At 44.7% G+C, this 21399-nt stretch overlaps 1 protein-coding gene across 1 annotated transcript in view; it reads left to right on the top strand.

The window, feature by feature from the left end:
* phtf1 (putative homeodomain transcription factor 1) overlaps positions 1-21399 on the top strand; it is a 55588-nt gene that overhangs the window by 10988 nt on the left and 23201 nt on the right. Inside the window, exons 2-6 of the mRNA XM_037679317.1 lie at positions 15220-15276; positions 15365-15434; positions 15562-15720; positions 17981-18161; positions 18689-18809. Of these exons, the coding sequence (XP_037535245.1) occupies positions 15220-15276; positions 15365-15434; positions 15562-15720; positions 17981-18161; positions 18689-18809 (588 nt within the window). The remainder of the gene's footprint in view (positions 1-15219; positions 15277-15364; positions 15435-15561; positions 15721-17980; positions 18162-18688; positions 18810-21399) is intronic.

Raw genomic sequence — 21399 nt, 5'->3', positions numbered from 1 at the left:
ATTTGCTCACAGTCGGTGGCCCAAAACGCTTTTTACGCGTTTCTTTCCCCCCACCTCCTCTGTTTTTTACGGTCCATGAACCGAGTTCAAGAGGAGGGATTGACAGCTCTCCTGGTGGCTCCCGGCGTGTGAACGCAATATGGTTCCCAGGCCTGCAACGTCTGTTGTTGGGTCGCCGTGGAACTGTCATGGAGGAAGGATGCTCTCCTTCAGGCAGGAGGAGCGACCAAGAGTTACCCAGAAATAGGTAAACACCGGTGGGTCTGACCGCTGAGCGGTTCCACTTAGAGGATGGGTCTCCCTCAGGAGATAGTGTGCACAATTCAAGATTCACGTGCTGCATCTACCACAGTTCTGTACACATCAAGGGGACGGCTTTTCAGCGCTGGTGCACAGAGAAGGTTTAGAGACCACTTCATGCTTTTTAAGCGGCGTGTTGTTTTTCTACAACAGCTGATGGATAGGGAGTTGGCTTTTCAGTACGCTTTAACGTACGATTGCAGCCATCTCTTCCTGCCACAAAGGGTTTGGAGACAGAACAGCTTTTATCACCCGCTGATGAAGCGGTTTCTAAAAGGTGTACAGAGATGTAGGCCTGTTTTCACGCCCACTTGTTTCCACAGTGGGTTTAACGCTGGTCCTGCGAGCCCTGATCAAAGCTTCAATTGAGCCTCTGGATCAGGTTTCATTTAAATTCTTGTCTCTTTTAACAGCCCTGTTGCTGGTTTTAACACCCGCTAAGAGGGTAAGTATTTATCTGCCCTCTCTGTTGCTTCGTCATGCCTTAGAATTAGGCTGACGGGCAGCTCAGCTGATTTAAGACCAACCCAGCTTTTATGCCTAAAACATCACAAGCTCTTTTAAATCAAGAGTGATATCGTTGGAGGGGTTTTTTCCCTCCCACAGATCAGAAGGGGAAGCATCTGTTCATCTTCTCTGCCCGGTGCAGGCGTTGACGTGTTACGTAACGCGCACAGCTGCAATGCGTTCAAATTCAACAATTGTTTGTGCATTATAGAGATGCTTCTGCAGGTCGCCGTTATCCATCCAGCGCTTGTCACACTGGCTGTGTGAGGCCTTTTCTGAAGCCTACAGAGCATCAGATTTAGGGCCTCCTGTCAACCTCTAAGCACATTCGACCAAGGGTATCGCATCTTCGACTGCTCTGCATAATGGTATGTCAATGCAGGACATTTGCACTGCGGCTGCATGGTCAACACCCTGCTCATTTATTCGCTTTTACCTACGTGATGTAACGGCTCGTTCCATGACACATTCTGTCCTTAGTGCTCTAACAGAATGAATATTATTGTTCTCATGGAACTCTGTTTAAGCTCACTTCTGTCTGCATGCATTACAGTGTGAGATGTTGTTATCAGTCACAGTTGTGTCTGTGTTTCTGGTTCTATTGTCACTAATCAGTTCATGATTATTGTTACCAATCAGTTCATTTGATTATTTATCAATTCATGGACATTAATCTGTTTATACTGTTCAGCCATGAACCAGTTGGTTCATGCCCCCCTCCCCCCCTCTTTTCAACTTCCTCTTCCCGTTGAAAGTTTTTCCGGGGTATTCATGCTTGTCAGAACGCATAGTTACACAACATGCGTCTGTGCATGGCACATAATTACGCGATGCGTAGTTTATGCACACGGGGAGCTGAGTGACAAGACGTTTTTTGGGCAAGCTTCCGCTTCTTACTGTGTTCGAATGGACCCAGTGAGGCGAGGACCACATCGGCTTCGCCCTTTACCCACTAAAGCGAAGGCCTTAAAGGGCGAAGCTTATACGACATAGAACGTTGGTTACGTACTGTAACCCCAGATTCTATGAGTATAAGCGTAGCCCTTTAAGCGTCGGGCCTCACTGGCTCCTAAATGGCTGAAGAAAAAGCTATTTTGGGAGCCGATTTCCCGCTCTTAACGTAATTTATACGGACCGGGTGGGGCCCACACAGCAGGTGGGCGTGGACTAATTTTTTCAGTGCTTATGCTCTGCATAACGGGATAAACCCACTAAAGCGAAGGCCTTAAAGGGCTACGCTTATACTCATAGAATCTGGGGTTACAGTACGTAACCAACGTTTTCTCGTGTCACAAACAGGCCCACAGCTGCTATTTCAATCTGAGTCAAAATGCTCCATCAGAGGATGATTAAAGGTTGTTCTGTCTCCGACAACTTTGAGACAAGAAGAAAACATGGCTGCAGCATACGATAATCGTGCTGGACACCAGATTTCTGTCCATCGACTGCTGCAGAAAAGGACAGCATGTCGTACAGTGGACATGAAGTGGCCTCTACGCCTTTCTCTGTACAGCAGTGCTGAAAAAACTGACCACTTGATGTGAACAGCGCTATGGTGGTTGCAGCACGTGAATCCTGAATCGTACGCACTACATCTTGAGAGAGATCCATCCTCTCAAAAAGATCCGCACAGCAGCCAGACCACAAGTGCTGGCCTATTCTAATTGACTCCTGATCGTTCCTCCCTCCTGGAGGAGAGCGTCCTCCCTCCACGGCAGGTTCCACGAGTGCCCTGATAACAAGTGTCGTAGGCCTGGGAACCATGATGCGTTCACGCACTTGGGGCAGAGGAGCTGCCAGTCCCTCCTCCTGAGCTCGGTTCAGAAAACCGTGATATCAGAGGGAGAGAGGGAGGTGAAAAAGCATTACGACCACAGGCTGTGAGCAGGCACGTCCACCCCAGCAGTAGATTGTCCCATGGCTCTGTGTGGTGGCTGCAGAGCGGCTCGGGCACATTAATGGAGTGTTGTTTCTCACATTTCAAAAATTGACAAATCTAAAATAAATCTCATCTTTCCAGTTCGTTGGGACCAGGAAGTGATGAGAGAGGAACTCTGCATTTTCCTCTCCTTCTGAGACTCTAGAAATTACATTTAAAACAGAATTTCCTGAGCTTCTGCGAGAGGGGACGAGATCTGTTCAGAAATGACAGAAAACGTCACAGAGTTCCTCCACACCGGGGTTTGAGCTGTACTGCAGCGTGCATCCCCAGATGAAAACGGTTCGCCCATCCGTCTGGAGCGCTGTATTATGAAATTCTTTATCAAAAGGGTTCGTGAACGATCGGCACAAGATATTCAGACAAGAGGGAAAAATAAAACACAGAGACTGTTACTGCTAGGAATAATAAGTGTCATTTATTAACCTGCCACAGAAAACAGCCAAGCAAAAACATGTACACTCGTACACTCTTAACACACAAAATGATATGAAAGAACTTCTCACCGTGACACTGGCCGGGAAGTCGTTTTCGACCCAGGTAAAGAAGAATCACATCAAAATTGCGCATGGCACCGCGCGCGCTGGTCCACACAAGACTTCCCAATATTAAGTTGCCTGTCACACCTCCTTTATACCTTTTTTCCCTGACCGGATCGCGTGAGAGCAGTGAAAAACAAGTTTGATGGTTACCAGAACAACGGATGAGGAGCTGGTGATTCATTACCAATAAGGAGCATTGTGACCTCAAGGCGGGCCAAGACCTTGAAGCCAGAAATACTCCCTAAACTTTAAACACGCACCCCTCCATCCCTCTGCAAACCATCAAAGAGTGTCCCAAATATTAACAAAGGCAACATAAATCATTCCCCCCTTTGTCTTTGTGACATGTTAAACAAAGTACAATCCCTAATATGTGAATAACACGTTGTATAAGTGTGTTTTCAAACTACATGTAAATGAGTGTAAAATAAGTATAAATTGACATAAAAGCATCAAAATAATCATTCCTATATCAAGCGCGCACTCATTGCCACTCGTTTATAAGTTGTAAAGCGGGCACGTGTTTATGCTATAAAACTCACATGCATGCTGATGTGAGCTGGTACGCGCTGAATGAGAGAGAAAGCACATGCGCCCCCGAGCATGCAAATCGTCTTGTGTTTGCTGTTGCTGCGGGACGCAGCTCATGTGTTGCGCTCACGTTGGTGCTGCTGCTCTGTGTAAACATTCGGGGAGGGGGTGCACGTATGAGCCGACGTGCCCTGAAGAGTCGTGTGTGTGCGCCGTCATTCATGCAATTCCTTAAGCCAGGATTTCCGCGGGAGCGCGCGTTTGACGCTGGTGCGGTCAGGAAGTAGCGCGCGGCATTGTTGGGGCGAGGTTACCACTGGGCTCGGTCTGCAGAAACGCATTCATTCTTGGCTGCGAATCACGTGAACTTTTGAGTGATTCCACGAGCTACAGTATTAATTCAGAAAACCTTCTTCGAGGATGAAGGAGCGAAGCCGCTGTGAGGCTTGTGAAACTGCTGACGCCGTTTGACACCACTGCGATGAAAAACGCATGTCGCTCCTGCCGAGAGCGAGATACATTACTGGGCTCGTACCGCGGTCTCACGTTAACGTTGACATGAACGGCGGGCGCTGAGAGCTGCGTGCGCGCTTTCATGCTGCGGGAGCGCGTGTTGGCACCGCTGGCAGTGAATGAAAACAACCTTAAAAGGCTCATTCGTGATGAGTGTGTGTGATGGGGCCGCTTGTCAGATAATCCATGCTGACAGCCTGGCTAAAAGACACTTCATCATAAAATGATGTTTATTTCACATCGTGTCATCAACACAACTCCAGCAAACCGACACCTGGTCATCCATCCTTGAGCTATGTTGTTGTCCTGGAGGGCCCCCTGTTGGCAAAGTCCAGGAAAAAAAATGAACTTCCGGATGTGAGGGGAGGGGCTGGCGTAGCAGAGCTGGGGAGGCGTTGTGCAGCCGTGGAGCATCTTGAAATGATCTCTCGCTGATGAAAAGAGGACCTCCAACAAGCTCCTGTAGCTCTCCTGAGAGGAAGGTGAGTGATGAGCCAGGAGAACCTCTGGGATCTCGTTCTCCGGCTGCGATGCAGGGCGGCAGATAGCAAAAGAGGTGCACCGGTTGGGGATGACGTCAGCTGCCCTGTAGATGGAGCGTATTGCAGGGGCCGACAGCATCATTAGCAAGCAGCCGCTACGAGAGCGGAGCGAGCCGAAGGACAGTGGGCCACCGTCTCTTCCCGCCTCTGAAACGTGTACGCCAACAGCGTAACGTGTTGTTCGCTGCGGCCGTCTGGAACACATGCTGGTGAGCTCAGTTGGAGAGCGGTGTCACCGTCTCGGTTACGCTAACCTGAGGCACGGAATGCTGGTCCATCTCGGCATCTTGCTCCAATGAAGCCTCCGTCAGGCTTGGCTCCAGGGGGCACTGAGGGACTTTCCGCTCGGTGAACCCCTGCTCTGGAGATGGGCGCAGACTGTGGAGACCCCCCCCCCCCCCCCAATCTACCAGGAAAAACCGTTGTGGCCTCGCCCGTAGGACATCCTTTTGGGAAAACGAGGCCAGATGGATCAAGACAGTGAGCCGGAATGGAACCTAGTAAAAACAACCTTCCCGCCGGATCATCCGAACTGGCGGGAAAAGGCGTGGGACGTAAAAAGGGGTCCCTTCATGTCAGCTGCCTCCTGGGTTACGCCGGGCAACCCCAAAGGGCGCCGTCAGCCGGGAGCGGTGTGATCGCCGATACGAAACGAGGTGGGATAGGGTGAGCATTCACTCAGCCCCCCTCCACCGACACTACGCTCTCCAGGAGGGCATGAGCAGCGGGGGACTGCCGCTGAGCGCTACCTGTCCAGGAGGAACCATCAGATTCGCTCCGAGGGTCGGCGACAAGAGGAAAATTACAAGATGGCTTTGTCCAGCGTGTAGCGACCTGTCACTGAGAAATGTTCCTCGGCGCTTACCTTGAAACAAGACTGCTCGTCAGCTTCTTCTCGAGGAGGAGAGCTTTGATAACAGTCTATCTGTTTTAAATTGTGCTCTATAAATAAATATGACTTGACTTGACTTGACTTACCGGACGACCGGAGGTCGACGTGATGGGCCAAGCATTCTTAACAAAGGTTGGTCATCTACACAAGTTTCCTTCTTCGTTCTTCTGACAGTGCTATTAGCTTGCTGAAGAAAAAAATGGGAGCTGATTTCCCGCTCTTAACGTAATTTATACGGACCGGGTGGGGCCCACACAGCAGGTGGGCGTGGACTAAATTTTTCAGTGTGATGCTTTGCATATCGGGATAAACCCATCAGAGACAGCCTTAAAGGGCGAAGCCTATACGAAATAGAACTGTTGATTCATGGCCCTTTCTCAGCATCTTCCTTTCCCCGTTGAAAGTTTCCGGGCCGTTCATGCACTCAGAACGCATAACTACACAGCATGCGTCTGTGCATGGTATGCATAATTACGTAACGCGTAATTACACACATGGAGAGCTGAGTGACGAGACGTTTTTTGGGTAAGCTGCCACTTTGTATGGTGTTCAAATGGACCCAGTGAGGCGAGGACCACATCTGCTTCGCCCTTAACCCACTAAGTGACAGCTCTTAAAGGGCAAAGCCTATACGAAATAGAACATTGGTTACGTACTGTAACCCTAGATTCTATGAGTATAGGCGTAGCCCTTTAAGCGTCAAGCCTCACTGGCTCCTAAATGGCTGAAGAAAAAGCTATTGGGGAGCCGATTACCTGCTCTTAACGTAATTTATACGGACCGCGTGGGGCCCACACAGCAGGTGGGCGTGGACTAAATTTTTCAGTGCAATGCTTCGCATGACGGGATAAACCCACTAAGCGACAGCTCTTATGCCCCTTTTCCACTGTCACGGCGCGGGTCAGATATTTCCGGCTTGGCCCGTGTTTGAGGTCTTTTCCATGGTTCCTGGGATCGGCTCGCCTCCCTAAATTCTGGCCTGTCTTCTCAAGGGGTCCAAGCGAGCCGAGCCGTGGCGTCAGAAACACTGTCGGTCACTGATTGGTCGGACAGGAGTCTGTGGAATCTTTCCAAACAACCCGATCCGCCATTTTTTCTCTACCGCTTGCTATTAGCGATAACTCGAGGAGCGTATCTTTTAGTATTTTGAAGCTATACAAAAACAATAATATCAAGGCCGTGGTCAAATGCAGAAGTGCAGGTGTTTTTGTGCTTGGTGGCTGACGAAAAAAGTCAAAGCGAGCTAGATGGAGCGATTGGAGGGTGGTTTGGACACGGTTACTGCTCTACTTGAATCAGTTATAGAAGATGGTGAGTGTTTTCTAACTTTAAACATTTTTTAAGTTACTCATCCCATCGGTTCTGAACATATTTTTAACTAACAAAAGAGGCTGACGCCATAATAGGACAACATCGGTGCAACAATGCTAAGCTAATTTGCATAAACGCTAACTGTCCTCCGGTCCCGTTTCTCATTGTATTTTATCCAGAACGTATTTCAGCACGTGACAGTCCATCTCTAAACTCCACATTAAACCCTCCAAGCCTCCCGGCTTCTACCCCTGCTCCATCAGCGGAGTCTGCACCTGACAGGTCTCCATCGCAGGGTCGCAGCCCAACGCTGCAGCCTTCTGTGCTTGGTAAGAACAGATGCAACATGTTCCACATCACTTTATTTGTGCCGATAAGGACTTGCTTTTATTTTATTTTTAAAGTAAAAAAATTAAATGTTGAATAAATACTGAAGTGGGATGAAATTATGTACACAGGGTCCCAGTTACAGACAACAAAATGTAAAAGAAAAACAGTAATAAGATCTAAGATATAAATTAAGAAAAATATAAACTAAAAAACATCTACTAATAATACACTAAGCACTAATAGCAGTAAACAATCAAAACAATACGTCAAACAGCAACATGAACTTGAGTTTGTGCAGCCTTATGAATATCTAACCAGGATAATCACTGTGAAAAATCACATCATGTTGCTGCTGATCTGTTTCATGTTGATGTGTACATTCATGCTCATCTGTTCACACAGACTCATGTCCGTGCTGCTGTTCTGTGTATTGTGTTTATTGTTTTTATGCTATTTAGTGCTTAGCATATTTTTAGTTGATGTTTTTCTTAGTTCATATCTTTAGATCTTATGACTGTTTTTCTTTTACATTTTATTGTTGGATGTAACTGGGACCCTGTGTACATAATGTTGATCCACCACATGTACCACATGTGGTGCGAATGACAATAAAGAATATCTGTATCTGTATAATACTTTCTGATTCATATATCCATTGTTATTATTATATTATTTCCATTATTTTTAAATCAATTTATTTTTCATTTTCTTATTTTATCAGTTTCTTATTATTAATATAGCTATTATAGCTGTTAGCTGCACCTTTCTTTGTTTTATGCATTTATTCAAAAACAATATGTAGCTTGAATTAACCACCTTTTTCTTCTTTCTAGACAAGAGAAAGAGAAAAGAGTCCAGTAAAGAAAAGTCTTATTTCATCACTGAATGAACATGAAGAACTGAACCGGACACAGCAGGAACAATACTTGTGTCTTCTTCTGGATGAAGCCCGTGAGACAAGTGATAGACAGATAGACAATCATTAGTTGGATGCAGTATTTTTTATTTTTCTACAATTTTCACTAGTTACTTTTCCTATTAAACAATTTTTTTTCTTAAGTGGTGTCCTTGAACATTAAATTTTCTAAACAAATTTTACAATGTTAAGTGCATATAGTGTTTGTTTAAATTCACACTGAAAGTTGAGAAAAATTTCCAATTGCATTTGATCTTTAATGAATCCTAAGAAAAGATTACCAGAATCTGCTCAACTGTTATTATGTTATAAATGTTTTGGTTCTAGGATGAAGTGAGACAAAAACACTCAAAAATTCAGAAAGGACAGTTATCATTTATCAGTTATCGGCCATACAGCTGTGGCCTGAGAGATTCAGCTGAAAGCCCTGGTGCACCCTTTATTTGAACCTGCAAAGATTTGAACAGCTGATCTGAAGCAAACAGGCAGGTGTTCACCTAAATTGACCACTCCTGCTGTGTTTGCTGGTCTCCTTCTTCGCCATCCATCCATCCATCCATCCATCCATCCATCCATCCATCCATCCATCCATCCATCATCTTCTGCTTCAGGGTTGTGGGAGCAGCAGCTTTACCAGGGAGGCCCAGACATCAACAGCCACCTCTTCAACTCTTCTAGGAAGACCCCATGGTGTTTGCAGACCAACTGACTATTAAGTAATATCCTGATGTATGCTCAATAATTCAGGTAATAAAACAAAAAAGTTAAGTCAGGTCCTCTGGACATTCACAAAACAAACAATACAGTTTATAATAAATAAACAATAAATGTTGTTTGTTTTGTTTTTGAATGTCCAGAGGACCAGACTTAACTTTTTTAGATTAATAAGTAATACATTTATGTTTTTAAATTTAATGAAAGACAAACCTTTAAAATTTAAGGACAAAATTTAACCTAATTGTTTTCAAGTCTAGTTTATTGTAAAAGCAGTTTCAAAGATTACAGCCCAGTGTGATGTTTTGCAATTTTAACATGAACCTTGTGCATATCTGCAAATAAGAAAAGTGAAGATATTTTTAATACATCTTTATTGTAAAAATCTATACTAAAATGGAAAACACATGGGTTTAAAGCAGGCTGGGAAGGCAGTAAGGTAGGATTATGAATCAGGTTTAAAAGTTACAACTCATAAGGTACTCCATTAGAGCATGACATCTCTTCCACAACATCTTGTGACAAAGCCTTCAAGTTATTTTTCTTCTAATATGTTTAGTGGTGGCTAGTAAATAGCTTAAGGGAGCACTATAGCCACCAGGTGGTAAGACAAGTTGGATTCTAGTCCCCGCCTACAGAGCCGGTCCAGAAGTGTAAATGGAAATGCAACGAGACACGAGCCAATCTGAACCGACCCGAACTGACCTGATCCGCACTGTGACAGTGGAAAAAGGGCATTAAAGGGCTATGCCTATATTCAAAGAATCTGGGGTTACAGTACGTAACCAACGTTTTGTCTTGTCATTTCTGACAAAAGGTTGGAATAGTGCTCGTAATAATAAAAGACTAAATCCTACAGTCTTTAGCAGTATGATTTTGATTTATTAATATTCCAGATCTGAATGAATAAATATGGGAAGTAGTATGTAAAAACATTTGTATTCACAGATGTTCTTTCCTTGTATAAAAATAAAAATCTACATCTTCTAAAAGATGCTGAAGTAAGCAGTATTTTTACATAAGATATAAATATGAAAAATAAGCATAATTTTCTCAATTTTCTCTTTTATTTTGCATTCATCTTGGATGGCAAACTTTACAAAAATGACATGTTGCACAAATTATTCTTTGTTTTTGGACCTTATCTGTACTACGTAATTATATCATCATTACAAGGGATGATGAGGACTGTAAGGATGTAATTGTAAGGGCTTAATTTTTTTAGCTGGCGACCATATAGTCCCATGTATGAAGATATAAAAAGTTTAATAGAAACTGAAGGAATGTAGCCAGTTTTCTTGATAAAGGAAGGAATAGGAATTTGTAATATACGAACAAAAGTGTACCATGTAGGTAAGAAAGTACTATATGTTCCTATTTTTAAATGACATAGGAAAGTGTTTAAAAAAGCAAATACACCTCTAGCAGAAGTAGATTATTTTTCACAAGATTACTTCTCAAGGTAATAATTTCAATTCAATTTATTTATAATGCATCAAGTCACAACAGAAGTCATCTCAGGGCACTGGACAGAAACATTTATGTATATCAAAATAAGTTAACATTTATCTGGTTTGTAAACTCACTCAGTCATTGGTATTTTGAGTCAATTTTCTTTTCATCTATAAACTAAACATGTTTGTAAGCATTTAGTAAAATCTTTTTTATTTATTCTTTTGTCAGTAACTGTAATGTAGTCTGAGCTACAAGTGTTCTTGTATTAAAAGATGACTTTGCTTAAAGGAAAAAAGCCCAGAGACTAAAAAATGTATCTTATAAAATCTGTGGTTCTATTTCATATAGGCGTCGCCCTTTAAGGCTGTTGCTTAGTGGGTTTTATCCCGTTATGTGAAGCATTGCACTGAAAAATTTAGTCCACGCCCACCTGCTGTGTGGGCCCCACCCGGTCCGTATAAATTACGTTAAGAGCGGGTAATCAGCTCCCATTTTTCTTCAGCGAGCTAATAGCACTGTCAGAAGAACGAAGAAGGAAAGTTGTGTAGATGACCAACCTTTGTTAAGAATGCTTGGCCCATCACGTCGACCTGGTGAGCTCTCCTCCCCGAGGAGAAGCTGACAAGCAGTCTTGTTTCAAGGTAAGCGCCAAGGAGTATTTCTCAGTGACAGGTGAGACACACTGGACGACGCCATCTTGTAATTTTCCTCTTATCGCAGACCCTCGGAGCAAATCGGATGGTTCCTCCTGGACAGGCGGCGTTCAGCTGCAGCCCCGCTGCTCATTCCCTCCTGGAGAGTGTAGTGTCAGTGGAGGGGGGCTGAGCGAATGCTCACCTCATCCCACCTCGTTTCGCATCGGCGATCACACTGCTCCTGGTCGACGGCGCCCTCTGGGGTTGCCCGGCGTAACCCAGGAGGCTGCTGACATTAAGGGGCCCTTAAATACGTCCCACGCCTTTCCCGCCAGTTCGGATGATCCGGCGGGAAGGTTTTTTCTAGGCTCCATCCCGGCTCACCGTCCTGATCCCATCTGGCCTCGGTTTCCCAACAGGACGTTCTACGGGACGAGGCCACAGCCGGCTTTCCTGGTAGATTGGGTATAGATCCACAGTCCGCGCCCATCTCCAGAGCAGGCGTTTCACCGAGCGGAAATTCCCTCAGTGCCCCCTGGAGCCGAGCCTGACGGAGGCTTTTCTCGGAGCAAGATTTCCAGGTGGACCAGCGTCCCGCGCCTCTAGTTAGCATAACCCAGACGGTGACACCGTTCTCCAACTGAGCTCACCAGCATGCGTTCCAGACGGCCGCAGCGAACAACACGTTACGCTGTTGGCGTACACGTTCAGAGGCGGGAGGAGACGTATGCTCCGTCTGCAGGGCAGCTGATGTCATCCCCAACCGGTGTGCCTCTTTGCTGCCTGCATCACAGCCGGAGGACGGAGTTTTCAGCGTTTCCCTGAGACCGCCAACAGATGGCGCTCTAGGACAACAAATGGCAGAGCAAATGACGGTTTTGGCGGAGGATGTGTGTTAAGGTGACACGAGTTTGGAGTAAAATATCATTTAATGATGAAAGTGTCTATTTTCAGCCTGTCTGTCAGCTCAGATGACCTGACAGTGGCTCCCTCTCACACCCTCCACACGAAATGAGCCAGTGGCAAGACGTTCCACAGCCATCTCGCTGAGCTTCAGCCCCGTCCATCAGAGACCGGCCCCCTTCATCCCGGCAACAGAGTGTCCAACGTTTTTCCCAGAGATCCCCAGCAGACGGTGCCCTGGGCCAACAAATCCCAGAGCTCATGGGGGAAAAGATTCAAAATGACGGTCTGCGGAGGGTGTGTGTAAGTATGACACAAATGTTGAATAAAACATCATTCAATGATCAAAGTGTCTGTTTTTAGCCAGTCTGTAAGCTCGGATGAACTCACAGCGGCTGCGCACACATCCTCCACACATAACAAGCCGGTGTCCTTAAATAAGGGTTTTTTAAACTCACCGTTGCTCCAAGACATGACGAAACACTCACACGACACAATGGTAAGCGAAATAACTCGTTGTCAACCCGAGCTGCACGATCCTCACCCAAGCAGTGTCAAACGCGCACTCGCGTGACGCAAACAGCCTTCACCCAAACGGCGTTGCGTCGATGATGGTGCACACACAGCTCCCTGGCATTCACCGGCCCACATCGGCATAAATGTGGGACCGCAGGTCAGGTCGGTGGAGGACCTTGCTCTCAGCGAGAGTGACACACGCCGCACCGAAGCAAACGCGTGCCGCCACGGTGCGGGCAGCCTTCACCACCGGGTCTCAGCGCTCAGCCGCTTACAGCAGCATAAGCGTGAGACAGCTGAGCGAACCCAGTGACGAACCTTGCTTCCAGCAAGAGAGGCGCGCGTCCCACCAGAGAAAATGTGTGCTCCCACAGGGCTCGCAGCCTTCACTCAAACAGCACAGCGTAGATGAAGTCGCGCTCACCGCTTCGCAGCGCTCGCCCGCTCATGGCGGCATAGATGCGAGATCTCAAAGCGAACCCAGCGCGGGACACCGCTCGCGGCAGAAGTGACACGCGTTTCACCGCAGTGGCGTCAAACGCGCGGCCCCATGGCGTCATCAGCTGCCACATGCTTCCCCTCAACACACACCAGCTCACCTAGACATGAAGGTGGATCCGCGGTCCAAATGCAGCACACGGGCGCGTTCAGAGCCCTTTCGAGCAAGCCTCGCCTTGGGTCACGCGGAAAACATTCCCGCAACACATGACAGCGGTCGAGGCGGCGGACTGGATGACATCCATACAAAACATGATGCATCACTTAAACGCACGTCCACTCCATGAACGTTACGCGGAGTGGCTAAAAACATGCTCGCCAGACAGAGGGATGGTCAGGGTGTTACGCTACGGTTACACGTTGCAATTTGCAACCCGACCTCCTCCGTTCTGAGGAATTTTAGAGACGGTCCTGTCATCACCAGACCGAATCTCATTCCTAAATGCAGAAGTCCAGGAACTTCTGATAAAAGAGGTAATCTCCAGAGTTCCCAACGGAGAGGAAAACACAGGGTTTTACTTGCATTACTTCCTGGTTCCCATATGGACCGGAGGAACGAGACCCATTTTGGATCTGTGAGTTCTCAACAAGGTGATCATGGACAGACCGTTTCACATGTTGACAACCAGACAGCTGTTGGACAACATCTAGAGAAACAATTGGTTTGTTCCATTGTCCTAAAAGACGCCTATTTTCACATACCAATCATCCTAAAACACAGAAAATTCCTGCGTTTCTCCTTTCAAGGGGTGAAGTATCAGTACAGCAGGCTGCCGTTCGGGTATTCCCTCGCGCCTCGTACATTCTCAAAGTGTGTGGAGACGGCCCTGCAACCGTTACACAGAGCAGGGATGAGAGTTTTTTGTTTTACCTGTTCGACCTGTTGTTGCTGTCACGCTCCAGACAAGAAGCAGCGGGACAGGTCCAGGCGCTGACATCACACCTGTTAAATCTGGGCTTCGCCATAAATTGGAAGAAAAGCTCAATTGTCCCGGCCCAGACAATTGTTATCTGGGAGTGGAGCTAAACTCAACCACCATGAGGGCTCGTTTATCACAAACGAGAATCGACACTCTGAAAGACCAGCTCTGTCACGTAAGACCTGGCAAAGTAGTAACAGCTCTTTCCATCATGAAGCTGTTAGGAATGATGTCATCGGCTCACACTGTGGTCCCACTGGGTTTATTACACATGGGTGGTTTGCGCGTCTGTGTGTGGATCCAGTAAAACAAGAGAGACAGATGATCATTGTTCCTCCCTCCGTGAGAACAGACCTCCGACACTGGGGAAACTCCCCGGTTCTGTCGGAGGGAGTCCCCGTCAGTAGACCTAAAGTTAAAGGGCTACGCCTATATTCATAGAATCTGGGGTTACAGTACGTAACCAACGTTTTATGTATAGATGTTTTCATTGAGGTAATCCTCAGCTACATTTGCAAGGAACAAAACTTAAAGGGTTCAAAATTGTATTTCACAATGAAGTTCTCGCAACTTAATGCAACTTAAACTTAAACTTAAAGTTAAAAATGTAGCCCAAGTATCGTATATCTCTTCTTAGCCTGAACATTTTGGTATTTCTGTTCGATTACACCCAAGAGCAGAAGAAGAGACATTTTTGTTACTGTGTTTGGAGAATTATACTGCTAAATATGAGCTATTTGAATAATTTACCATAAACCTACAACCAAAGAGGCTGTCAATAAACCAGTGTATTTATTATTTATGGTTCAATATCTGTGCTTAATGTGCTAATCTAGACCAATTTCAATTGAACTGCTTGTGTCTCTTATTGTGTTTTGGTTGAATATAAACAATGAAAACATTGTACATGGCGGCTGTGGCTGAGTGGTTAGAGCAGTCGTCCTCCAATGCAAGAGTTGGGGGTTCGAACCCCACAGCAGTCACATGCCGAAGTGTCCCTGGGCAAGACACTGAACCCCTCATTGCCTCCGATGTGTGTCCCATCGGTGTATGAATGTGATAAATCACTGATTAGTCTCTTTAGAATGATCTGTTCAATTAGCTTTGTAGAGATCTAGTAGTGTGCTGTATGAATGGGTAAATGAGGACACAGATTGTAGTGTAAAGCGCTTTGAGTATCTCAATATGATAGAAAGGCACTATATAAGTACAGTCCATTTACTATTTACCATTGTTTTTGTTGTTTTTGTCATAGATCGGCGCTTACGATCAACAAGTCTGGGAGAAATCACTGGAGACTGCGGATCTAGTTGTAAGGCACATTCCTCTGTAAAGGAATAGTTGTTTGTGTTGCAGAATGTTGCTGCTCTCTGTAATCTGAGGTCATTTGCTGCCTTTAGGAGTTAGAGAGCAAACCAAAGAAGACTGGTCACATCAAACCAGACCTCATCGATGTTGACTTAGTAAGAGGTGAGAAGGATAGACAGGAACTTATCCGTCTGTAATTAATTGCAGTTGAATTCCTATCTAAACCTACATTTGTGTTTAATTAAATTTAGCTTTGCGTTGTTTGGTTCTGGTTCTTCCACTTTCATAGGATCAACATTCAGCAAAGCCAAACCAAAGAGTCCGTGGACAGCTCAGACTCGAAAAGGTCTGGTCCGAGTTCTGCTGTACCCATTCTTCTTTCAGTGGTGGATTCAGGTCACATCCAAGTCCATCTCAACGTGTATCCTGGTACTTTATTTCCTACAAGGTGAGCTCACTGTTTTAATTCCCTTATGTTAGTAATTTGTTAGTCTGTTAGCCTGTTCAACATTAACCATGGAGTGTGATTTTTCTTTCATATCTACTAGAAAACAACAACTAAAAAATATATACCGTACTTTAAGGCAAGATACTCAGAATATAAAACAAAGTGTATTTTTGTAAACATCACAGATTGCAATTTATTAATATAAGGACTTCTACTAAAATTTTAGTGATCAAATTTGATAATAAAAATCAAATGTAAAAAAAAAACAATGGATTTATTGAAGGTTGCTGTTTATCATTTTAAAGACATTCAGTAAATCAAATATCCAACAAACTGACTTAGTTATATTTATGCTTTAGTTTTAAAATTAGGATAGTTAAATAATTTTTCACAAACAACAAGGGTCTTACATAGACACACACTGCATAGTTCAGTGTAAAAGAATCAAAATAACATATTTCACGCTTTGAACAAGCTCACGCTTTTGTTGTGTCTCATTAAATATCACATTTCTTACAAAATCCTGCTCCTCACCGTTAAAGCCCTCAACAATCTTGCCCATCAGTATCTCACAGCTCTCCTCCACATCCACACACCCACCATACTCTCAGGTCCTCCTCCCCCACCCAACTCAGCCAAACACCTGCTCGTCTGACCACTATGGGCTCGAGCATTTACCATATTTTTCATCCTATAAGTCACAGTTTTTTGCATAATTTACGTGCCCTGCGACTTATAGGTGACGTATTTATGGATTTTTCCCATATTTATAAACCAATTTTGGCTGCGATATGACCGTTTTCATTCATTCTGACTGAAAACAAATTGAACAGTACCATTTTCAAACACTTGATGGGAGCAGAGTAGTATTAGCAGTAAGGCATGCCGTTGTATCATATAATGGGTAAAAGTGGCTATAATGACAAATTAATTCAAGACAAAAACAGCTGGACTTTATTTATTATACTTTATTGTTATTGTCTCACACTTTTTTGAATTTACCATGTCCTGGATGACTGAGAATCTTCACCAGTTATTAATGACACAACCGGCTTGCCAAAGTACCCCACCTTCGTTCTGCTCGCTACTTGGAGCAACTGTCAAACCAGCTGCACCGCCCCGGTGAAATGCAGCTAATTTGACCATTGAAGTGCATTTATTAAGCAACCGTTGGACTGAGACACACCTTTGCTATAATTTCGAGCAAAAAAAAATAAATCATTAGGTGCTTTTCTTGTTAAATTAGGAGAAACGACCAGCTTTCTTCCTTCCTTTTTTTCCTCCCTTTGCGCGCACAAATAATTTGGTTTTAAGTGTTAATCTGGTTAAATTCTTGTTAAAGTCCTCCCGTGCACGCTCCCATGGCTGCCACTTGGCAGCCCATCTCTTTTTTTTTGGGGGGGGGGGTGGGGGCAACACTTGCTCACATTTCCGGGTTCGGCCCACATTTTCGGGTTGTCAATGGTGACACGTAACAAATGCGATGCACCGGCAGTGACACATAATAGATGCGACATATACGGTGAAGTGACATATATTTATGGATTTTTCCACTTTTTTAGACATATTTGGACAGATGCGACTAATAAGGGGGTGTGACGTGTACAGCGGAAAATACAGTAGCTGCTCATCACCCCACCTCAGCAACTCTCTGCCCCTGAACATGAATAACTCTCCTATCCTCTGAATTTTCAAATCTCACATTAAACACCACCTCTTTAAAAAGGCATTTTCACTCTAACCTCCTTATCACAGTATCTGTGTTTGTTGTTGTTCAAATTAATATTTTTTATGTTTTTTGTTGTTGGTTTTTTTTGCTGCATTTTATATTATATTTTACTGTACAGTGTCCTTGAGTGCCATGGAAAGTGTTGTCAAATAACTTGCATTATTATTATTATTTGTTTAATAAAAATAAAAAAAATCACAAGATTTCAGCTTTACTTATCCGGTAATCTTGTTTTTGACTTGTAATATAACTAAAGTTAATTCACTGAGCATGTTTACACATACTTTCTTGATGTCTTTAGTGGTGTTTAAAATCATAAATGTGTTTTTAGCGACATTTCATTTTAATCCTGTCCTGAAGTGTAAAATCTCTAATTAATATTGTTTAAATTAATTTATGCTCCACAGTAAACGTTCCATCTCACACCTGAGCAGCCCAGAAGAGACCTCATTAGTACACATAAATTCTGTTGTAATGTCTCCCCTAAGAGATCGTTTTGTTTGTTGTTGCCAAATGTTTTGCTTCCCTCAGTGGCAGCAGTGGCGCTTTACCTGGATGTCCCCCGGGCGAGTGCCAGCGAGGTGTTTGGGCCCATGTGTCTCATGCTGCTGCTGGGGACCGTGCACTGCCAGATTGTTTCCACTGAGTCCAGCCGCTGGCCCTCAGGCAGTCCACCTGCTAGCAGCAGCACCAGTCCTGCACGCCGGAGGAGGTGGTGTTTATTTTGTTTTATCTCAACAAACTCTCACCTCTGGGCGCATACATAAACTCCCACATTAGGCACCCGGAGACTTCTCATTATCTGCACCATGGATTCTGCCACTGCCGTGATTTTAAAGCAGCTTTCTGACACAAGATAAATGATTTCAGTCTCATTTATACTTTAGAAACATGTAAAACTGCAACTTTATATAAACTCATTCAAATGGAAAGAAATATTAGAAAATTTAGTCAGTTTCCTTGTTGCATTGTACATAAAATCAGGCCCTAATGCCATCATTAAAAATGTCTGACTTTATTATTTTATTAATCACAAAATATTTTTGGTACATTTATTGAATTGTTCCTTTATTTAATTTATGTATCTATACATCTGTGATGTTATTCAAATTAATAAAACATAAATTTGTACATATGTGCTATATATGTTTTCTATTTCAAAGCTTGGGTACAGAAGTTGTGAATAAATGTATCTTTATCCTTTTTTCTCATCGAGCATCATTTTTATTCTTTCTTCAGGCCAAGGAAGGGCAGAGGGTTGAAAAAATCAGAAGAAAAGAGTGACAGCAGGAACACGGAGCTGCAGGGACTCTTGCAGTTTGAAGATAGCCAGCGATTATTCAGAAGCGAGGAGAGGAGGGTACAGTCTCTCATCTCTGTCCGTCTTTGGAGTCAACAAATGTGCGTCGTTTAACTGTGGGGGATGGACGAGTAAAACCCTCATTCTCAGCAGCATAAGCAATTTTCAAAGTGTCTATAAAACACTTTTTACTGTTGTCTTATCTACAAAAAAAAGCCTTATGGCATGCTCATCTGATATCCATTTAATTTGTATAAGATTAGACACAATTTTCACCCATATTTTCTATAATTAAACAAGTCTATTTAAACTTTATTTACATACATAGTGTTTTATAAATAAAGCATCCCAACGTGCTGTCCAGTAAAAATAAACACATTCAAACACACATTCATAGATGAAAACTGTTTGAAGAGTAGATGTGAAAATGCTTACAAAAAAAAATCCACAAACACTAAAATCTTAATCCTATTCTTTCACAAATATGCATCTTTCTTTTCCTTAAAATATTTAGGGTGGGATTATGTAAATTTAGTTGCAGAATTACATTTCATTGAAGTGCAAATGCCAAAGATGGCTTCCCTGATTTGGAAAAGCTATCAGTTGTGACTAAGTTACCATGGTTTACAGACCAACAGCCAAATATCGTTGTGTAAGGGAGTTTAGGGGATCCGTGTCAACAACAATTAGGGGAACTGACACCTGCAAATCACCTGCAAACAGTTACGGGAATATGATGAGTTTATATTTCTGAATGACATGTACAAGTGGGAAAATTTTAAAAATCTGAATAACACTGGACCAAGTATTGAACCTTGAGGTACACCACACACATTGCACATTTTGTCAAAGTTGAAATCACAAATCGACATAAAGAGGTGTCTATTTCTAATTTATGTTCTGAACCGGTTAAGAACTGGACCAGGGAAAGGTTGATTCATCTTGGTGTATTCGTCATATTGTTTTTAGTCAACTGAATTCATGTTCCCTTTCGGTCGGTACACTCGGTACAACACATTAGTATGGGGATTGCGCCCTCGCGAGACCAACCTGAAGAAGTTTCTTTCAACACGCCTGTCAAGGCAAATGAGACTGCTGCATATACAGGAGGCCCCGCCCTCCTGGCCTATAAATATGCAGCGAGGTCTCATTTCCCTAATCTTTTTGCACTTCACCTCGCTTTAACCTGATTGCAGGTCCCCTGTATGTGACTCAACTGCCCGACTGGAGGTGAGCTCGCTCCCTACCTAGGGCGTCACTACAAGGTCCTGATCCTGCTTACTGCCCGTTTAGCCCAGCTAACGATCACCTTTTCCGCTTGCTGTTTTTCCTAGCCTGTTTAGCTTGCTAACGGGTCTGGGTCACTCTTCCCCGTTTAGCTTTACAGCTAAGGAGGAAAAGTCTAGAACAGCACAGCTAACTTTCTGCCTGTTTAGCTTGCTAACCGGTAAAAGTTTACTCTCCTTCTCTGTCGCTAACATGGCACCGGAAAAGAGCAAGAGAAAAATCAAAGCCTCTAGCAAAGCTAGCAAGGCGAGAAGCCCAGGTTCACGTCCGTGTCCAAGCGCATGTGGATTTTTTCTTTCGGAAGCGGACACCCACGAAGCTTGCCCGGTGTGTCTCGGCATGTTGCATGCTAAGGCAGCACTTGCTAACCCGGAGTCATGTGCGCATTGTAACCGACTCCGAAAATCGACCCTGGAGAAGCGTGTGGAATTCCTGACAAAAACGTTAGGAAATTCAACCGCAGCAAGAGACCCGCTGTTGTCTGAGGCTCTCAGACCGACCACAGAGCTGGAGTCTGATGAGATGGAGGACAGCACCACGGCATTGTCCTGGGGTGAGCAGATGGATGGGTTGCTTCCCATGGATGACACAGATGAAAACCTGGTCAAGTTCGACGTGCAGGACTTGTTGCTGGCAGACGATATCTCTCTGACAGCCTCAGGCGGCCTCTCTGAGGATGAAGCAGGTGCGGATGAGGAAGCAGAGGAGTTTTCACAAGAAACCTGGCACCTGTTGAAGCGGATGGATCCACGCCAGCCCTGTTTGAGCTGTGCCGCAGAGCGGCCGAGTCTCTTAAGGTGCCTTGGCCCGCTCCCCCACCTCGACAGCTCCAGACAAGACTTGCTGGTAATTATTTTCTCCCGAAACAACACACCTCGGTGAGGCACAAATTACCTGTGTTTCTGGATTTTTTAACGGAACTCACACGGTCCTGGGCGTCCCCTAAGGCTCCGTTATCCCTGCCTTTCTCTCAGTTTTTGGACTTGGAGAACATGGAGCCAGCTGGTCTGTCGCACATCCCACCCATGGATGAAACACTGGCGGCCCACTTGGCACCCAAGGCAAACACATCAGCCGGCAAACCCACGCTCCCCAGCAAACAGTGCCGGTTCTCAGCAACACAGCTGGAAAAAATCTACCGCGCGCAGGGTCTCACTGCGCGTGCGCTCAATACGGCCTCGATGCTGCAGGTGTATCAGGCTGAAAAGCTGCAGGAGCTGCAGGAAGCTTTACAATCAAGAAGGAACGTCGCAGAACCGCTGGACGAGGTCCGCAGGACAGCAGATTTTATCCTCCGGCTGTCGGGCACCGCAGCTATTGCCCTGGGAAAAAGCATGGCGGAAGCGGTTGTCGCTCAGCGACA

Source organism: Nematolebias whitei, chromosome 7 (assembly GCF_014905685.2).
Source record: "Nematolebias whitei isolate Nwh7 chromosome 7, NemWhi1, whole genome shotgun sequence".
In the NCBI taxonomy this organism is placed as follows: Eukaryota; Metazoa; Chordata; class Actinopteri; order Cyprinodontiformes; family Rivulidae; genus Nematolebias; species Nematolebias whitei.
This window is presented reverse-complemented; position numbering and strand designations above follow the sequence as displayed.